Source organism: Gigantopelta aegis, chromosome 9 (assembly GCF_016097555.1).
Source record: "Gigantopelta aegis isolate Gae_Host chromosome 9, Gae_host_genome, whole genome shotgun sequence".
Lineage (NCBI taxonomy): Eukaryota > Metazoa > Mollusca > Gastropoda > Neomphalida > Peltospiridae > Gigantopelta > Gigantopelta aegis.
The window spans coordinates 37,037,095-37,054,859 of NC_054707.1; the positions used below are offsets into that span (position 1 = coordinate 37,037,095).

The 17,765-nt window shown below is 34.6% G+C and overlaps 1 protein-coding gene across 1 annotated transcript; it reads left to right on the plus strand.

Moving 5' to 3' along the window:
- Positions 1–369: 369 nt before the first annotated feature.
- Positions 370–16,764, plus strand: LOC121382166 (ruvB-like 2). Its single transcript, XM_041511677.1, is given in 15 exon segments — positions 370–405; positions 3,254–3,308; positions 3,911–4,035; positions 4,460–4,532; positions 5,036–5,165; positions 6,476–6,542; positions 8,421–8,527; positions 9,369–9,462; positions 9,728–9,851; positions 10,540–10,634; positions 13,654–13,772; positions 14,735–14,853; positions 14,856–14,923; positions 15,629–15,782; positions 16,601–16,764. Coding segments are annotated over 15 exon segments (1,365 nt in total). The 5' UTR covers positions 370–396; the 3' UTR covers positions 16,627–16,764.
- The last annotated feature ends 1,001 nt before the right edge of the window (positions 16,765–17,765 follow it).

The window sequence follows — 17,765 nt, forward strand, 5'->3', positions numbered from 1 at the left end:
TTTCTCGTTCCAGCCAGGGCACAATGACTGGTATATCAAAGACCGTAGTATGCGGTATTATGTCTGTGGGATGGTTCACATAAAAGATCCCTTGCTAATAATGTAGTGAGTTTCCTCTCTATGACTGTCAAAATTATGTTTGACATCCGATAGCCGATGATTAATAAATCAATGTGCTCTAGTGGTGTCGTTAAGCAAAACAAACTCATTATAGAGTTCGCGCCAATTTACAGGTTTCCTTTCGGAAAAAATCAACAACCCCAAACAAACAAAACAAAACATATTGAGCATAGCTTTCATGACAACGAAATAAGATCATTTATCTCCAACTTTTTGCGAATATTAGAGTTATTTCCCTTAGTGGTTAGAGGTCGCTGGTGCAAGTATTTTGCAAACATGGCTGCGGTAAGAAGATTATTCTGGAAATACAATGATTTGTGTCTATCATTTATTTATTTATTTATTTATTGAAATGATTTTTTAAAAACAATTTATATTGTTTGAAATGAAATGATTATTTATGTTTTCTTTTATCTTTTTTTTGTACTTTATAAGTAAGGTAGAACAACGTTACTTTTGAAGTAGAATGGCAGATTTGTCATGCCGGAACACGCGTTGTTAAGGACTCTTTATTCTTTTTCATCTCGAATCAACGATTAATCAAAACTAAACTCAATAATAGCCTATTTGATGATTATGTTTTCATTTTAAAACATTTGTTTCCTCCCATATCAAACGTTTTCTTTTAAGTACCAAAATAAAGTTGTAAATAATTTGTAAAATTTTAAAATTTATGCCCATATTTCGGTTCACATATTTCGTTACATTTTTTGACTAACAAAAATTGGTGATTTGTAAGTTATGTCCTGGATAATAGAAAAATAGGTGTATGGATCTATTAATTCAAATCCATCATAAGTTCATATATTTTGAACCAGTTGCATAATCGAAAGTAGTGCAGGGTGCACATTAAGTCAGTACTTTTGTTACTGTGCAGGGCAAGTTGCTTTCCTCTATTTAGCAAAAATAAAATGTCTGGTACATTTTTTATTTTGTTAATGATGAAAGTACTTCAATCGAGATTTAGTGAGTATGGTACTTGGTAGGTTATTCATTTTTGGTTTGTGTGTCCATTTCTTGCACTATTTCGGTTGAGAAATGGTTGAAACATGGTGCCACAAGTTTTGAATATATATAGGGTATATAACAAAAGAACCACACTTTCTACGTCCCTTCAGACTAAATCGAAAGTTGGTGTAAACCAATTATGATTGATGATGGTTTTCCAAATCTCAGCTCTAGACACTAAATTACATTTTATCAACGTTGTATTTCTTTCAATGTTGGATAATAATAAACATAAAAATAAATATAAAACCAGGCTTTCATCAGAAAACAATATGAGGGTATGCAGTCAAAACAAAATAATCCAGAAGTGTCCCTACTAAGTTGTGGTTTTGTAATTGGATATCACATTTTATGCACTTTGACAAACAGCAGTATGCAAATGTATCTGGCGTATTACATGTAATTTCCAAGATTTTAGAGTAAGTAAATTTACCTTCCATACCCTCTGGCAGAAATCCTAAAAACCTAGCTGTCATTTTGCAAATTTTATTTATTAAGTGATATTAATAAAAGAGTGACAAATTTATTTTAATACATTTAATTAAGAGCTCATCTAGAATTATTTCAGGATAGTGATATGTTCCACTTACCTTGATTTTACAAATTCAGTCAGGACTATTGTACATAATTACGTGTCATGAGATGTCATCAACATTCAAAATAATTTTGCCTTATGGAGTAGAAAGAAAGAAATGTTTTATTTAACAACGCACTCAAAACATTTTATTTACGGTTATATGGCATCAGACATATGGTTAAGAACCACACTGATTTTGAGAGGAAACCTGCTGTCGCCACTACATGGGCTACTCTTTCCGATTAGCAGCAAGGGATCTTTTATTTGCGCTTCCCACAGGCAGCATAGCACAAACCATGGCCTTTGTTGAACCAGTTATGGATCACTGGTCGGTGCAAGTGGTTTACACCTACCCATTGAGCCAGGGTTTGGAGTCGGTATCTGGATTAAAAATCCCATGCCTCGACTGGGATCCGAACCCATTACCTACCAGCCTGTAGACTGATGGCCTAACCGACGTGCTTCCTTGGACCAGGCTCAGACAACTGTAATAATGATAGTTTCATTCATGCGTCGCTCATGCAAATCTAATTTTGCATAACCTATTTTTCATTCGCAAATTAAATTTAGGCCATCTGAACATGGACATAACAGGTTATGCAAAAAGAAAATGGACCACTGAACATTTGTTTTCACAACCCATAAATGGGTTATGCATTTTAAGTTCATAGAGACCTGCAGATAATGATCAAATTCAGTGCACATACTCTTACCAATTTTGTAATCCCTACATGTATTCCTGTATGATTTGATATGAATTGATTCTGACCAGGTTTTGACATCAGTCATCTCACCTCTGAAAATTGAGAGAATGATATAGGTTTGTTTGCTAATTGATCGTGCATTAAATTTAGGAAACAATTTATATGGTGATAATGGATTACGCCAGAATAAAATGGGTTATCTCATCTTGTTTTTGTGTAATACATATCTTTTTAATTCTCAGAGGCCTGGTCAGGGCTCACTAGAACAAATTTTGGTTTAGCCAGTTTTCAGATAATACATGTATATATAGAATATTTTCTTGAAAATTCTTAAAATGTGGTTAATTTAAGAAATACTTTATTGTCCAAAGATCCAGTCAGTGCACCACAACTGGTACATCAAAGGCTGTGGTATGTGCTATCCTGTATGTGGGATGATGCATATAAAAGATCCCTTGCTGCTAATCGAAAAGAGTAGCCCATGAAGTGGCGACAGCGGGTTTCCTCCCTCAATATCTGTGTGGTCCTTAACCATATGTCCGACACCATATAACTGTAAATAAAATGTGTTGAATGCATCATTAAATAAAACATTTCCTTCCTTCTTCCTCCCTCAATAGCTGTGTGGTCCTTAACCATATGTCCAACACCGTATAACCGTAAATAAAATGTGTTGAGTTTGTCGTTATATAAACCATTTCCTTCCTTCCTTGTCCAAAGACTAAATGTTATAGCCACTTTGTATAAAAATTAGCAGTTGGCTAATTGGGCGGTGGACAGGGTGAGCCTTGCCTGGTACATGTTTGCACACAACAGTTTAATTGACTCTCATCTTCTGTTTCAGTCCACTGTAGAGAAAGTTCAAGAAGTGCGAGAAGTCACTCGTATTGAGAGAATTGGTTAGTATTCCTGTTAGCAAATAGCAAGTAGATGCATACATGTATGTCTTTCCAATCATGGTCTGGGATCAGAGGCTGTGTTGGTTAGATCAATGTACTAAAGAACTGTTGCTGCTCATTGAAGTCTGTTATTCTTCTATCACACCCTAGTTACTGTCATAGTTAACACATGCCTCAACAATCTACTGATAAAAAGGAATTTTTTTAATAATGTGTTCAGTTGTTCTAGTTTTACGGTCTTGGTGTAAATTTGTGTACTTTCAGCCATTTAAAGCTACAGTTTTAATAAACATGTGTTTTCGATATTAACATAAAACAGCCAACAGCTTTGATATGATAAACGGGTTTCCTCTCAAACTGACAATTCTGTATGCATTTTTGGCTCACATGCAACTCTTAATGTGGAGAAGCATAGTGAATTTTTTTTTTTTATATAAAATCTGGATTAGCAAGTGGATTCAAATGATAATAATTAATATACTGTACCACAAGAGGAGAAATAATGTTCATGATTTATTTTTTAAATGTGTGTAATAAAAAATATATTCCTCAAATTGTAGCTGGTAACTATTATGTTATATAACTGTTTGTTTTGATTTCAGGAGCTCACTCCCACATCCGAGGTCTTGGATTGGATGATGGCCTGGAGGCTCGTGTTGTGTCGCAGGGAATGGTTGGTCAGTTGGATGCCAGGAGAGCTGCCGGGGTTATCCTCGAGATGATAAAGGTACTGTGACAAATATTATTGGTTGGTTTGGATTTGTAAAATTAGACTTTGCCGTCGACACTGATTGTGTGAAATTTAAATTTATTTTCAGTATACATAAAATCAAATCAAAATTAGTCTAAGAGTATGACATTTTATGTTAGCACTTCTAAATTGAATTGTGTCTGTCAAATGCATGATAAATCATCCATAGTGCATATGTTCTCTATAAAAAAAAAATTATTTGCCACAGAGAAATAACAGGTAATTGAATCTTTCTTTTTTTTCAGAAAAAGCAACTTAATTTTCACTATGTATATGTTTAAAAAAAAATCAATTGCTAAGTTTTGGGGTGTTCTTTGGAGGTTTGGGAAATGTTGTTTTGTTTTTGTTTTCTCATCTCTCTCTACACTAGTAAAATCTATATCTGCATTTGTCTTTCCAGGAGGGCAAGATTGCTGGCAGAGCTATTCTAATTGCTGGACAACCAGGCACTGGAAAAACCGCAATAGCAATGGGTATGAAGCTTTGTTTTCAGTATATGGTCTATCATAGGCTGTGGGACATGTTATTCTGTGTGAGACTTTGCATACATAGCAGTTGACACTGGGCAGTATTGAAATTTCAGGTTTGGAATCCGTATTTTGGGGGTGATTTACCTCGGTATGGTATTTGGTATTGATACAATACCGATACCAATATACTCTACTTTAAATGCATGCCTGAGTTGAGTCTCACCCACTAATTTCATTTAAATAAAATAAAATAAAATTCCATCCACAAGACCCTCATTTCTCTTTTCTTTTCAGCTATTTTGCATTCGTCAGATAAATTATTAGTGCTTTACTAAATGGCAGGAAAAAAAATTCAGTATCTAAATTTCTGTATTTTGAGATTTGCTCAGTACAGTAAATCGTTTTTGACATGATACCAATACTAAATGGTGTATATGGTAAACCACCCAGCTCTACTTTCTCTTTTACATATTCTGATGTGGCTAATGTTGTACGTCTTGTTTCAGGTATGGCCCAGGCACTGGGTACTGACACTCCGTTCACCAGCATGGCAGGTAGTGAAATCTTTTCACTGGAGATGAGCAAAACCGAGGCACTGACACAGGCTTTCAGGAAATCCATTGGTGTTCGAATCAAGTAAGTGATATCAAAAGCCATGCCTTTATATCTGAGAAGAATTTGGATTTCTGAATCAATGGAGACCTGAAATATATTAATAGCATGCAGAAACTGTCTTAAAGTTTGAAATGAATGAAAATGAAATGTATCGGCCTATTATAATAAAAATATACATTTGTTTTGTCCTGTTGGGCACAAATTTTGTTTCTTGAACATTAGTCAATAAAAGATAAGAAATGTTGGTCTTACAAAAGATCAGGAATATGTTTTATTGGGGAACTATATCTCCTTTACTAACACAGACTAGAGCTGTAGAAGTGCCATAGTTTGACACCCAATAGCCGATGTATTTATCATGCTGGGGTGTCGTTAAACATCTATAATTCTCTGTTGAGGGTTTTCATCTGTTGGACTAAACAGTTCAGATGGGGATGTTGTAGGATATTTATTTTACATAGATACGCAGTGTTTTAGAAACATCAAAACACCTATTGAAGAATTATAATGAACTTTAAAGATGGAATGTATTGTGGTTTTTGTTTTTACTTACATACTTGTTAACTCTAATGCATCCAGCTTTACAGTAAAAAAAACATCACAGACCCAAGTGTCCAATGTGAAATATGTAATTTTGAACCTACATTTTTTCTACCTCAGATTGTAAGAAAACAATTAACGTAACACTAACAAAGTGTAATATTTTACGTGACATCTTAGTGAGTGTAATTACCGAAAATAAATATACAGAAGAATAACTTCTGGGAATTTTGATAACTGTTTAGGAAGACCGGTCGTGACTTGACTACATTCGAGAATCTTTTTTTGTTCACGTTAGTTTTGCACATCTCGACTACAATCGAGATTGGGAGGGACAGAGTTTTAAAAAATCCAAAACTGTATCACATCTAAATAAAAGATATGGAAACAGAAATACTGAACTGGTGTTAGGATCAGTATAATAATGTTTTTAATTTTAAATAACACACCACATTATATGTAGATGGAACTCGGTGGGTCTGAATACTGAATTACAGTAAAGATGAGAATGATATGTAATGTTTTTGCTTTTGCTCTTTTGCTTGTCCATAAAAATCATTTCACCCAAACGCTATGTGGTCTTGTTGAATGTATTGTTGCACACATATTGTATATTTGTTAGCCATGAGCACATTGATGTCAGTGATCTAGATAATTTTGACAGGTGAGATGACAACTTTCTAGATTTCCTAATCATCCAAGTGGGCTTCTTATATTGCAAAATCTCCATACAGGTTATGCCTTTTAGTAATAATAAAATGCATTTAATTTATCTTGCTGTTATTTTACAGAGAAGAATCTGAAATCATTGAGGGAGAAGTAGTTGAGATACAAATAGACCGCCCAGCCACAGGAACGGTGAGTTATACCGCAGCAATAACTAATAAAACAGTTGAATATGTTCAGCAAGACCTTTTAACAAAAACGGAAAGCAACAGTTTTGTTGTTATGTTTTTTTGTGTGTGTTTTAAAAAAAATGCAGTTTATTAACCCTAGAAACAAATATGATAGTGTCAGAATTGCCACATAATATTACTTTCTAAACAAGTTAACTATGTTATTAAGTATATTCACCAAAGTTGGCTTTTACTTAGGATATTGTGAACCGGCCTTGGTGGCGTCGTGGCAGGCCATCGGTCTACAGGCTGGTAGGTACTGGGTTCGGATCCCAGTCGAGGCATGGGATTTTTAATCCAGATACCGACTCCAAACCCTGAGTGAGTGTTCCGCAAGGCTCAATGGGTAGGTGTAAACCACTTGCACTGACCAGTGATCCATAACTGGTTCAACAAAGGCCATGGTTTGTGCTATCCTGCCTGTGGGAAGTGCAAATAAAAGATCCCTTGCTGCCTGTCGTAAAAAGAGTAGCCTATGTGGCGACAGCGGGTTTCCTCTAAAAACAGTGTCAGAATGACCATATGTTTGACGTCCAATAGCCGATGATAAGATACAAAATCAATGTGCTCTAGCAGCGTCATTAAATAAAACAAACTTTGGATATTGTGATTTAATCCTGCGTTTTAATATCAAATATTACAAGCTTATTTAGAATATTGAGCACTCTTGTTTAACAGTTATTTTTCTCCAGATATAGATGACAACATTTTATAAACAATTTATAAAAAGGTTGAGTTTATTTAGTTATTAGCTTCATATTTTCAGGAAATTACATTATCCACATAAAAGAATTATTTTTTACTAATCTTAAGTTGTAAATAACCATAAAGGGAACATGTATGTTAATCTAAAGAAAAATATCAATATTTTTTGTTTATTTAGTAACAAATATGTCCTTGATACAATTCTGTTAAAACTCGGTGAAGTGCAAAATAATCTATAATACAACTCGGTTAAGTCTACTTGACCTGAAACTCTGAAAAGAATTTGGCACTTCATCATTTTGTCAACAAAGAGAAATAATGTAATGAATCTGAGTTGTTTCCTAACTACTTTTAAACACATGACATCATTTACTGAACATATTCCACTACTGTTTTCACCTTATTATAGTTGTTTACGTCTGATAATTGACTGACTTAATTTATAATTTAGTCAACATGAGCTCTGTTTTTGATTGAAGAAATATGCATAAATTATGTGTGTGCTATAAATTAAACATGGTAAAAGAAGTTTAAGTTTTAATTAGTATTACTAATTAGTATTGTTCAAACAAATGCAATAGTAATCATTTGTTTGCTGTTGATGATAAGCACATTATTATGCAAGGAAATGTATAATTTTCATGGTTCTGTTAATTAATCTGTTAATAATTTTGTCAGCTTATGGTAACATTTTGTAGTCGATTGTAAATAGTAAATTATTTTAAATTACGTAAGTTACACAAACAAGGATTAATTTAATGGGAGTAATCCTGCTGTAAACGGAATTATTGGATGCAGTTTTTATATACGGTGTCTTTGTTTTCTTCATGTATTGTTAGAAGTTACAGTGAAACCTGTCTAAACCAGATCGTGGCGAGGTCCTAATATTTATCTGATTTAGATATAATCCGGTGTTTACATATCACTTTTTAGAATTTAGAAAATTCGGAACCATGAAACTTGGCTGGTTTTGACAGACTTCCAATTATATTTTGGTCCGATTATATTTTGGTCCATTTTGACCGGTTTCACTGTATGTGTGATGTGATAATGAAGACAAACTGATATCCTGGTGTAAAAAAAACTATTAAATATGTTACCTCCGTTAAATGAGCTTGTAATCTGTTGATTCCAGGGAGCAAAGATTGGGAAACTGACATTGAAGACAACAGACATGGAGACGATATATGACCTTGGGCAGAAAATGATAGAATCACTAACAAAAGAGAAAGTACAGGCAGGGTAATTGAAGACATTTTTTTATTTTATTTTTTATTATTTTTATTATAGGCCCTACATATATTAATAAAACTATATTTTTTATTATTATTACTAAACATGTGATTGTCGGTCAAGCCAATAACCTTAAGGCTAGTGGGTTCAAATCCCAGTACTGGCTTCAACCCAGAGTGCCTTTTGAAAAGCTCAGTGGCAGTGTGTAAGGTCACTATATCAACTGGTCTGTTACTGACCACTAACCCTTGTGCCGGGCAGACAGCTCGGATAGCAAAGATGTGGGTCAAGAAAATGAGGCTTTAACTATAACTAGAAACAAGCTTGAAAGTTATATACTACTATGCTCATTAAAATGTTTACAGTTGCATTCAATGACTTATTTTAGGGCAAGACGTAGCCCAGTGGTAAAGCGCTCGCTTGATGCGCGGTCTGTTTGGGATCAATCCCCGACAGTGGGCCCATTGGACTATTTCTCGCTCCAGCCAGTGCACCACGACTGGTACATCATAGGTCGTGGTATGTGCTATCCTGTCTATGGGATGGTGCATATAAAAGATTCCTTGCTGCTAATCGAAAAGATTGACGACAGCGGGTTTCCTCCCTCAGTATCTGTGTGGTCCTTAACCATATGTCCGACACCATATAATCGTAAATAAAAATGTGTTGAGTGTGTTGTTAAATAAACCATTTCCTTCCTTCCCTTCAATGACTATTTTGTCTCTTCTTTATGTAATTTGATAAAAAATGGTATCAAGCATACATCCATTTGTTATATCATAGTAAGTGTCTATCAGTTTAGAATTAGAGAAATGGTTCACATAGTAAATCTGTGGAAATTGTTTTTCAGTGACATCATCACAATAGACAAAGCAACGGGGAAGATAACTAAGCTAGGAAGATCATTCACGAGAGCCAGAGATTATGATGCTATGGGTGCACAGGTATGAATATATAATTTTAGCCTTTCCGAAGTTAAATATTGTTTAAAAGTCACCTATTACTTTCATTATGAGTGAGTGAGTGAAAACTATTAATGTGCCCCTATACCACGAAGGTTTCGGACACGTCTATCCTGGGTCTGGTCTCTGGCATGGCCAGGAATCTGACCCGGAACAGAATTTCAGTATGAATATGATTTCATTAAAATATTATTTAACCTTGCAGTGATATTGTAATATCTAATTTAGTTTTTGCATTATTTTGTAGACCAAGTTTGTCCAGTGTCCTGAAGGTGAATTACAGAAGAGGAAAGAAGTGGTGCACACCGTCACATTACACGAGATAGACGTCATCAATAGCAGAACTCAGGGATTCCTTGCTCTTTTTGCAGGTACTGCTGAATTATAGGAGAATAAAATATAATGTGATAATATTTAATATATAGAGATTATTATATGAGCTTGTGTGTCGTACATATTGTTGTATTGCCAGAGTGAGAGTGAGGGTAATACATGAATCCGGACACGAGTTTCGTAAAATCAGTAAGACTCGTGTAATAATTTCATTATTATCCATATTGTTATTGTGGTGTTTTTTATGAATAACAAGGACAGAGTCAAAATGTTTGAACTACAACTGGACGGAGACAACGAAAATATCATATTTCACATGCGTAGTCTGATCTAGGACTGGGGAAGCAATGTCATGTTATCATGTCGCTTCCCAAAATTACACTTGTTATTACACATGTGCTTCATATGATTTTAACTCGGTTATGTAGAACCATGTGGATAATAAAATATATATTTTAAAGAATTTTAATGTTTAAAGAAATTTGTTCACATACCTTAATAACATTAATTTAAAGACCACAAATGTTTCAAGAAAGTGCTTTTATTAAGGTGTGTGTGTGGGGGGAGCATTTCTCTTTCTCTTTTCAAAATGAAACTTATTTAAATCCTTATTTGTATATATTCAGATCCAAACTTAAAAACATTTATCAAAGGTTTATCACTGTATGATGTTTGTTTTCATTTGTATACATTGTCAGTTAAAAGGTGTTTGTTAATTGTTTGCAGGTGACACTGGTGAAATTAAGTCTGAAGTACGAGAGCAGATCAATGCTAAAGTAGCGGAATGGAGAGAGGAGGGCAAAGCTGAAATTGTTCCTGGGGTGGGTAATCTTTATTACTTAACAAGCAGCTGTTAAATGTTTGCATTTGTCACGTATTTAGTTTCTGGAAAAACAAATAGGACTCTCATCAACATTCCAGTGGAACAGAATTTAAGATGGTTGAAATTCAATTTTCACCGATTTAATTTTGGCAATTGTTAAAATATGTAAATATCTTTCATTGTTGTACTAAGCAAGAACTATTAATTGAACATGTTCAAGAGTTTTTAACAAAAACAAAAAGCGACCAGTTTTGTTTGTTTGTTTTGTTTGTTTAATTTAATATTTGATCAACTGGGTTTCGTTTGTAAATAATGTAGTTATGCTGTATATGTCTATATTCAGGTTGGACTATACCAATTCAAATCCCATAGGCGACCATGTTAACGTTTGTGTTTAAAAACACTATATGCAATATATCAACCAAACTGTGACCCATAAATATCAGTACTACAACCCCTACCTCAAAGTATTAACTGCAGAAAATGGTACCTTTCATGGCTCATTTTCGGTATAACCAGATGTTTCTGCAACACCCCTAGTTTCGCACAAAATTTTAGTACTTTTTTTTACAGGTACCCCATACATGTTCCAAGCACAAGGCTACTTGACATGGTGGTACTACATCAAATAAAATTGCATACATTTTTAGCCCAGATGAAACTAATTTTTTTTACAACCAACACACTCACATTTATAACCAATCACAGGACTTGTGGTGTTAACTTCTCTATCAAAAGTTCGGTGCACCTCGAACTTCGACCCAGCCGGAAATTAATTGGTATAGTGCAACCTATACTGATAACATACATGTTTCAAAAGGTGGTGAATCATGTGTTTTTATGACAACCAGGATCTGGTGTCTTCTGACATAAACTGACAACCTCACTGAAACTGTTGTTTCTACAGTGCAACCTAATTTAATGTACACCTCACAAAACACATGTATTTTGTACAGTTTTGTACAAATGCAATATGTCATATTTGAACAAATAATTGTTTTTTAAATAATACTCCTGAAGATATTTATTGTCAGATGTGTGTGTGTGCTCAGCTATATATGTAGAGACAGCATGGCTATTCAGAGTACCTCAACTCCTTAAACTTATTCCATTGAAACACATGTACTTGACTGACCCCTAGATTATGAAGACCTCAATAGGCACATCAAAGAAATATCAGTATTAAAAAAATACAATGTCTGAGGAAGGGAAAACCAACATGACTGCATCTGTATGAAGTAATGACTTGATGTCCTGCACATCACTGTTGGAAGAAAATCCTGTATGCTGAGTGTGGGCATCTTCAAGTTACCATGTGCGGGAATTTCAAATCCATCAGCTATGCAGATTTTCAAATTGGACCATCAAAACCATTGGCAGCCACCAATATTCCTGACTATATTTTATGTATACCCTACTGTAGTTGGAGGTTTTAAAAATTTGTGATATCTGGAATTATCATGCAGCTTTCGCATATTTATTTTTGATTCATTACTAAAAAAACCTGTTTTTTAAGTGACATAATTACCCGAACATCTATTTTATTGCATTATTTTCTAATCCAGATCAATACAATATGTATATTGGATGTATTCCTACAATCTGTAATCCAGCATATCATTTAGCTATTAACATTGGATAATACAGCATTAACAATAAATAAATCATCAAATTACACCAAGGTAGATAATCAAATCTGGAAAAATTGGTTCCAAATCTAGTATACACTTAAAATACACTTCATGGGAGCAAACTAAGTGATTATTTTAAAAAAAGATTTGATCTGGAGACCTAAAGATATGTTTAACAAGCTTATTGTTATGTATAAATGAGAACAGAAGGCACAATAGTGACAAAAAATTGAATTATGGCTTTGGTAAAAAAAATTCTTCAAAGTAAAAAAATGTTTCCCCTAAAACTACAAATGTGTCTAAAATATGACTTAGCACCCTATAAATATGCCAAAAGGACAATAAAAATCAAGGTCTTTAAAAAGTTAAGCTATCAGAAGTACACACATGAAACATTAACTATGTTTATAGAAGTTAAAGACATTATCCCAATATTGGCACATGTTATTTTTAATATAAAAATAAATTGCTATTAAAATCTAAGTTCAGACTGCCTAGATATATTAACATATTTAAGAGCAGTTGTATATGGCAAGTCAAACACCATGTAAATAAGAACATTCAAATCTGTATAGTATGAATTATAGGCCAAAACCAACTTTTCCTCAGTGCTAATTTTTTGTTCAAACTCCATTCAGAGCTATGTACAGTAATTATTGTCAAGGTCAAGGTCATTGTGAACTTGCATGCCGAGTGACGGCTAATTAATCAAATAGTGTAGTTTAATTTAATTAAATCACAAAAATCATAATCTTTTTTATTATGCACTGAATATGTGCTATAGGTTGGACTATACCAATTCAAATCCCATAGGCGACCATGTTAACGTTTGTGTTTAAAAACACTATATGCAATATATCAACCAAACTGTGACCCATAAATATCAGTACTACAACCCCTACCTCAAAGTATTAACTGCAGAAAATGGTACCTTTCATGGCTCATTTTCGGTATAACCAGATGTTTCTGCAACACCCCTAGTTTCGCACACAATTTTAGTACTTTTTTTTACAGGTACCCCATACATGTTCCAAGCACAAGGCTACTTGACACGGTGGTACTACATCAAATAAAATTGCATACATTTTTAGCCCAGATGAAACTAATTTTTTTTACAACCAACACACTCACATTTATAACCAATCACAGGACTTGTGGTGTTAACTTCTCTATCAAAAGTTCGGTGCACCTCGAACTTCGACCCAGCCGGAAATTAATTGGTATAGTGCAACCTTCAGGTACTTGTACTCATAAAAGGGAGATAACAATTTTGGCAGGATTACAAACATTTCAGAATACAACCACTTCTATATGTTTTTATAAATCTACCTTTAGATGTATTTTTAAACAGATATAACCTGACACTTCCATGTTTGTTTTTTGCAGGTATTGTTTGTTGACGAGGTCCACATGTTAGATATCGAATGCTTCTCCTTTCTGAACAGAGCCCTTGAGAGTGATATGGCTCCCGTTCTTATAATGGCCACCAACAGAGGAATTACAAAGTAAGCAGTGACTGTCATAATTTGTGCTGACAGGTTTTCTTTCTATGTCTGTGAGTGAGTGCATTTAACTGATCCCCATGTGCAGGATTGAGTTCAGTCAGTAGAGCACTTGCCTGAGGAGCTTGGGTCATAGGATCAAACCTCCTCAGCAGACCCATTAGGATATAGCTCGTCCCAATCAGTGCCTAACAACTGGTATTTCAAAAGCCATGGTATGTGCTGTCCCATGTATAGGGAAAGTGCTTATAAAAAATCTTTTGTCACTAATGGAAAAATGTTACGGCTCGTTTTATTTAACATCATCACTAGAACACATTGATTTCTTGATCGTCAGCTATTGGAAGTCAAACATTTGATAATTCTGACATACAGTCTTAGAGGAAATCTGCTCAATTTTTTTATTAGCATTCTCTGACACAAGACAAAGTATTTCTCTGTTATTTAATGGTATACGTTAAAAATGCATATTTTAAGTAGTTTGTGGACCATGTGCTGTATGCACATACTTACATAGGCCAGGAATGGACAGAGTTTCCATTTTCTCCATTGATAGATCCAAGCAAGCCTGTCGACGCCATCTATACACTTTGTGTTTGAATGGCTCAAAGAACCACAGTGTATTAAAGCATCTTTTAACGGGAGTGTACCCCTCTAAACTGTTGGCGGATGACCAATCCTAATGGTTTTATTGATTGTAAATTTTACCTCTAATTTAATAAGATAATCACACAGGTATCAATCATTATTTATGGTAGAATATCATCTCGACCAATTACAGACCCAGTGGAAGTGCCATATGTGCATGCTCCGGGTTATCTCTTCGTAATATTTAATCACCAGTACCCTGTAGCTTGTGTTGCGGTTCTGAGAAGTGACAATTAAGCAGTCAAAATAAAAATGACAATGTTGATTCACTGCGATTGTTATTAGGAGCTTTGTTGACGGTATGTTTGTTTTCACAGAATTCGCGGTACGCAATACAACAGTCCTCACGGTGTTCCCATCGATCTCCTCGACAGAGTACTCATCATTTCAACTATACCGTACCAAGAGAAGGAAATTAAACAGATCCTCAAGATCAGGTAGCTAATTTCACTGACTCAAGTACATCAGTCAAAACAAAAATAAATCATTTAATGTTTTTTTTTTTTGTTTTTTTTTAACGATGGGTTAAAAAAAAAAAAAAAAAAACCCCGAAAAACCCTAATGAAAGGGTGTGGGTGTTTTTTTAATGATAAATCTTTATTTGTATGTAAATGTATATAGGTTTTTGCCTCTTGGCCAATTTTAAAATTGTTGGTAGTATTATTCAAAACTAAATTACTGTATAACATTTCAGAATTTTTTATCTGAAATGCTGATCACACGCTCTCCACAACTGGTGTAACAAAAGCCATGGTGCGCATTCATTCATTGCAGCCAGTGCTCTCCACAACTGGTGTAACAAAAGCCATGGTATGTATTATCCTGTCTATGAGATGGTGCATATAAAAGATCCCATGCTGCTAATCGAAGAGTAGCCCATGAAGTGGCGACAGCAGGTTTCCTCTCTCAGTATCTGTGTGGTCCTTAACCATATGCCTGACGCCATATAACCGTAAATAAAATGTGTTGAGTGCATCGTTAAATAAAACATTTCCTTCGAAAATGTTACTATCCTGCATTAAACAATCTGCACTTGTCCTGTTATTTTGAGTTCAAAACTCTTTTGCCCTGGTTAAGAGTCTGTTTCAGCATTTCATTTGTGATTTGAGCAACCCAGTCGATTCCAGTTCATAATTCATTAGATGTAATGTATAAAATACATTTAAATTTATCATGAAAAACATCAGTGTCACTGCCCCTTTTAGTGTTAGATTGTATTACTCAATGGGGTTTTTTCGTTTTGTTATCAGGGTACTGAAGTAGACGTGGATGACATCAAACGGGTTTATTCTCTGTTCCTGGACGAATCTCGATCGGCACAGTTTCTCAAAGAGTATCAACAAGAGTTCATGTTCAATGAAGTTGGTAAGTTCTTTCAGGGGTCACATAAGTGTTATAGCAACGTTCCTGGATCAACCATTTCAGGGGTCATATATGTGTTATAGCAACGTTCCTGGAGCAACCATGTAGGGTTTGCAAGTAGAGCCATGTTATCAGTTGTATTGTGTTGTAGGTGCCGGGATATGGACTCCCCACCCCACCCCCACTACCTAATCCCAGTACCCGGCTCTTGTGCTTGTAATAACTTCTTAAAAGTATAAGCATGGTCCCAGTGGCATGATTAGGAGGGTAGCACTTGCAAACGATTTGACTGGTTTTCATCCTATCCTATCAAAACTCATTCCTTTAATGTTAAGTGCAAAAACCAGTTAAGGGAGTGAAGGTGACCACTTGGACATGCCTTATGAACATGCCACATGTAAGAGTTTTGTGAACAATCCTTATGCTTACAATTTCTACCAGGAAATGTACACTTTTGTCAGAAATAATTTTAGCCTTGATATTTCCACACAAACTTGAATTAGTAAAATTATTCTTGAACTGCTGAGGTGTCTTTAAATAAATAAAAATTTGTTTTCTTTCATTCTTGGTTTTTGATGTTTGCTTTCGTTTGAAAAATAATGATTCCTTTGTAATTAAATCACTTTTTATATGAATAATCAGATTCTGCTGTTTATGGGGAACTCTCGCTTGCCATCACTCGCATTAGCCTGTGAATTTATATGGTATAAATATGGTAACGTCTTAAATAGCTCCCCATTATCTAAGGAGAGCAATTAATCACTCACCTCAGTTTTTTCATGGCGGGGTCTGAATATGTATCCTTTTTTTGTCTTATGCAGAATCAGAAATTATGGAAACGAGCTGACAGAAATGACAAGACGAGGAAGTTGTGTGACCAAAAACAAACTGCCATTTATTGAACAGGTGTACTGTGAAACCATTTGGTGTTGAACCAATCAGTTCATATTCCATACAGATGTTTTATATAAAAATATTTTCTCACCATTTTATTTTGTTTTTATTTCGTCTTAGTTTGGTTGTATTGCGGTCTTGTGACAAGGCAATAATTGCTTTTGGAATTTATGAATCCTGCCGTTAGTTGTGAACCACCTATCTTTTTCAGCTCCTTTGGTTTAGTTTTATTTTCCATCAAGGTATGAAATATTTTATTGTTCTCATTTCAAAATTAATTACGGCTAGTCAAAATGAAAATGGTTCAAATGTGAAGTTGAAGCTGCATAATTAAAATGTTATAGAATTATTTAAACCAATTATTGAATTGTGTGTGAAAATTAATAAAACATTATTCTGCTGTCTTTAATTAGCTCATTTTTACGTCTAAGAAAATGATTCAAGTAATCATCAACTTGATATTTTAGTTCTAACCAGTAATCCATGAATCTGTATAACATATGCAGTTGTCCTGAAGTAAAGTTTATGTTTAACAACACTACTAGAGCACATTATTAATTATAAGCTATTGGATGTCAAACAGTTGCAAGGTTCCAACATGTAGTCATCAGAAGTAACCTACTTCACGTTTCCATTAATATGAACTTTCCCACAAATAAGAGAGTATTGTGGCAAAGTTGATATAAACCTGGGCCCATATTTTCGAAGCTATCGTAGCGCTACGAAATCGTAAAACCATCCTATGGTGTGACGTCACTACAGCACATGCCATAGTGACGTCATAGCTTACGATTTCATAGGCAAAGATTGCTTCGAAAATATGGGCCCAGTGCCCTACGGTTGGCTATCTGGAATAACACACCCCCCCCCCCCCCCCCCCCATCACAACAAGTGCCCCAAGACTGGTTTTATATCGGTCTGTGACATAATGTGTTGTCCTATCCTGTCTGTGAGAAAGTGCATATAAGATCACTTGCTACCAATGGAAACAAATGTTGCAGATTTCCTCGGAAGACTACATGTCAGAATATATTCAACAACCAATAATTAATTGATCAATGTACTCTAGTGGTGTCGTTAAACAAATATTAT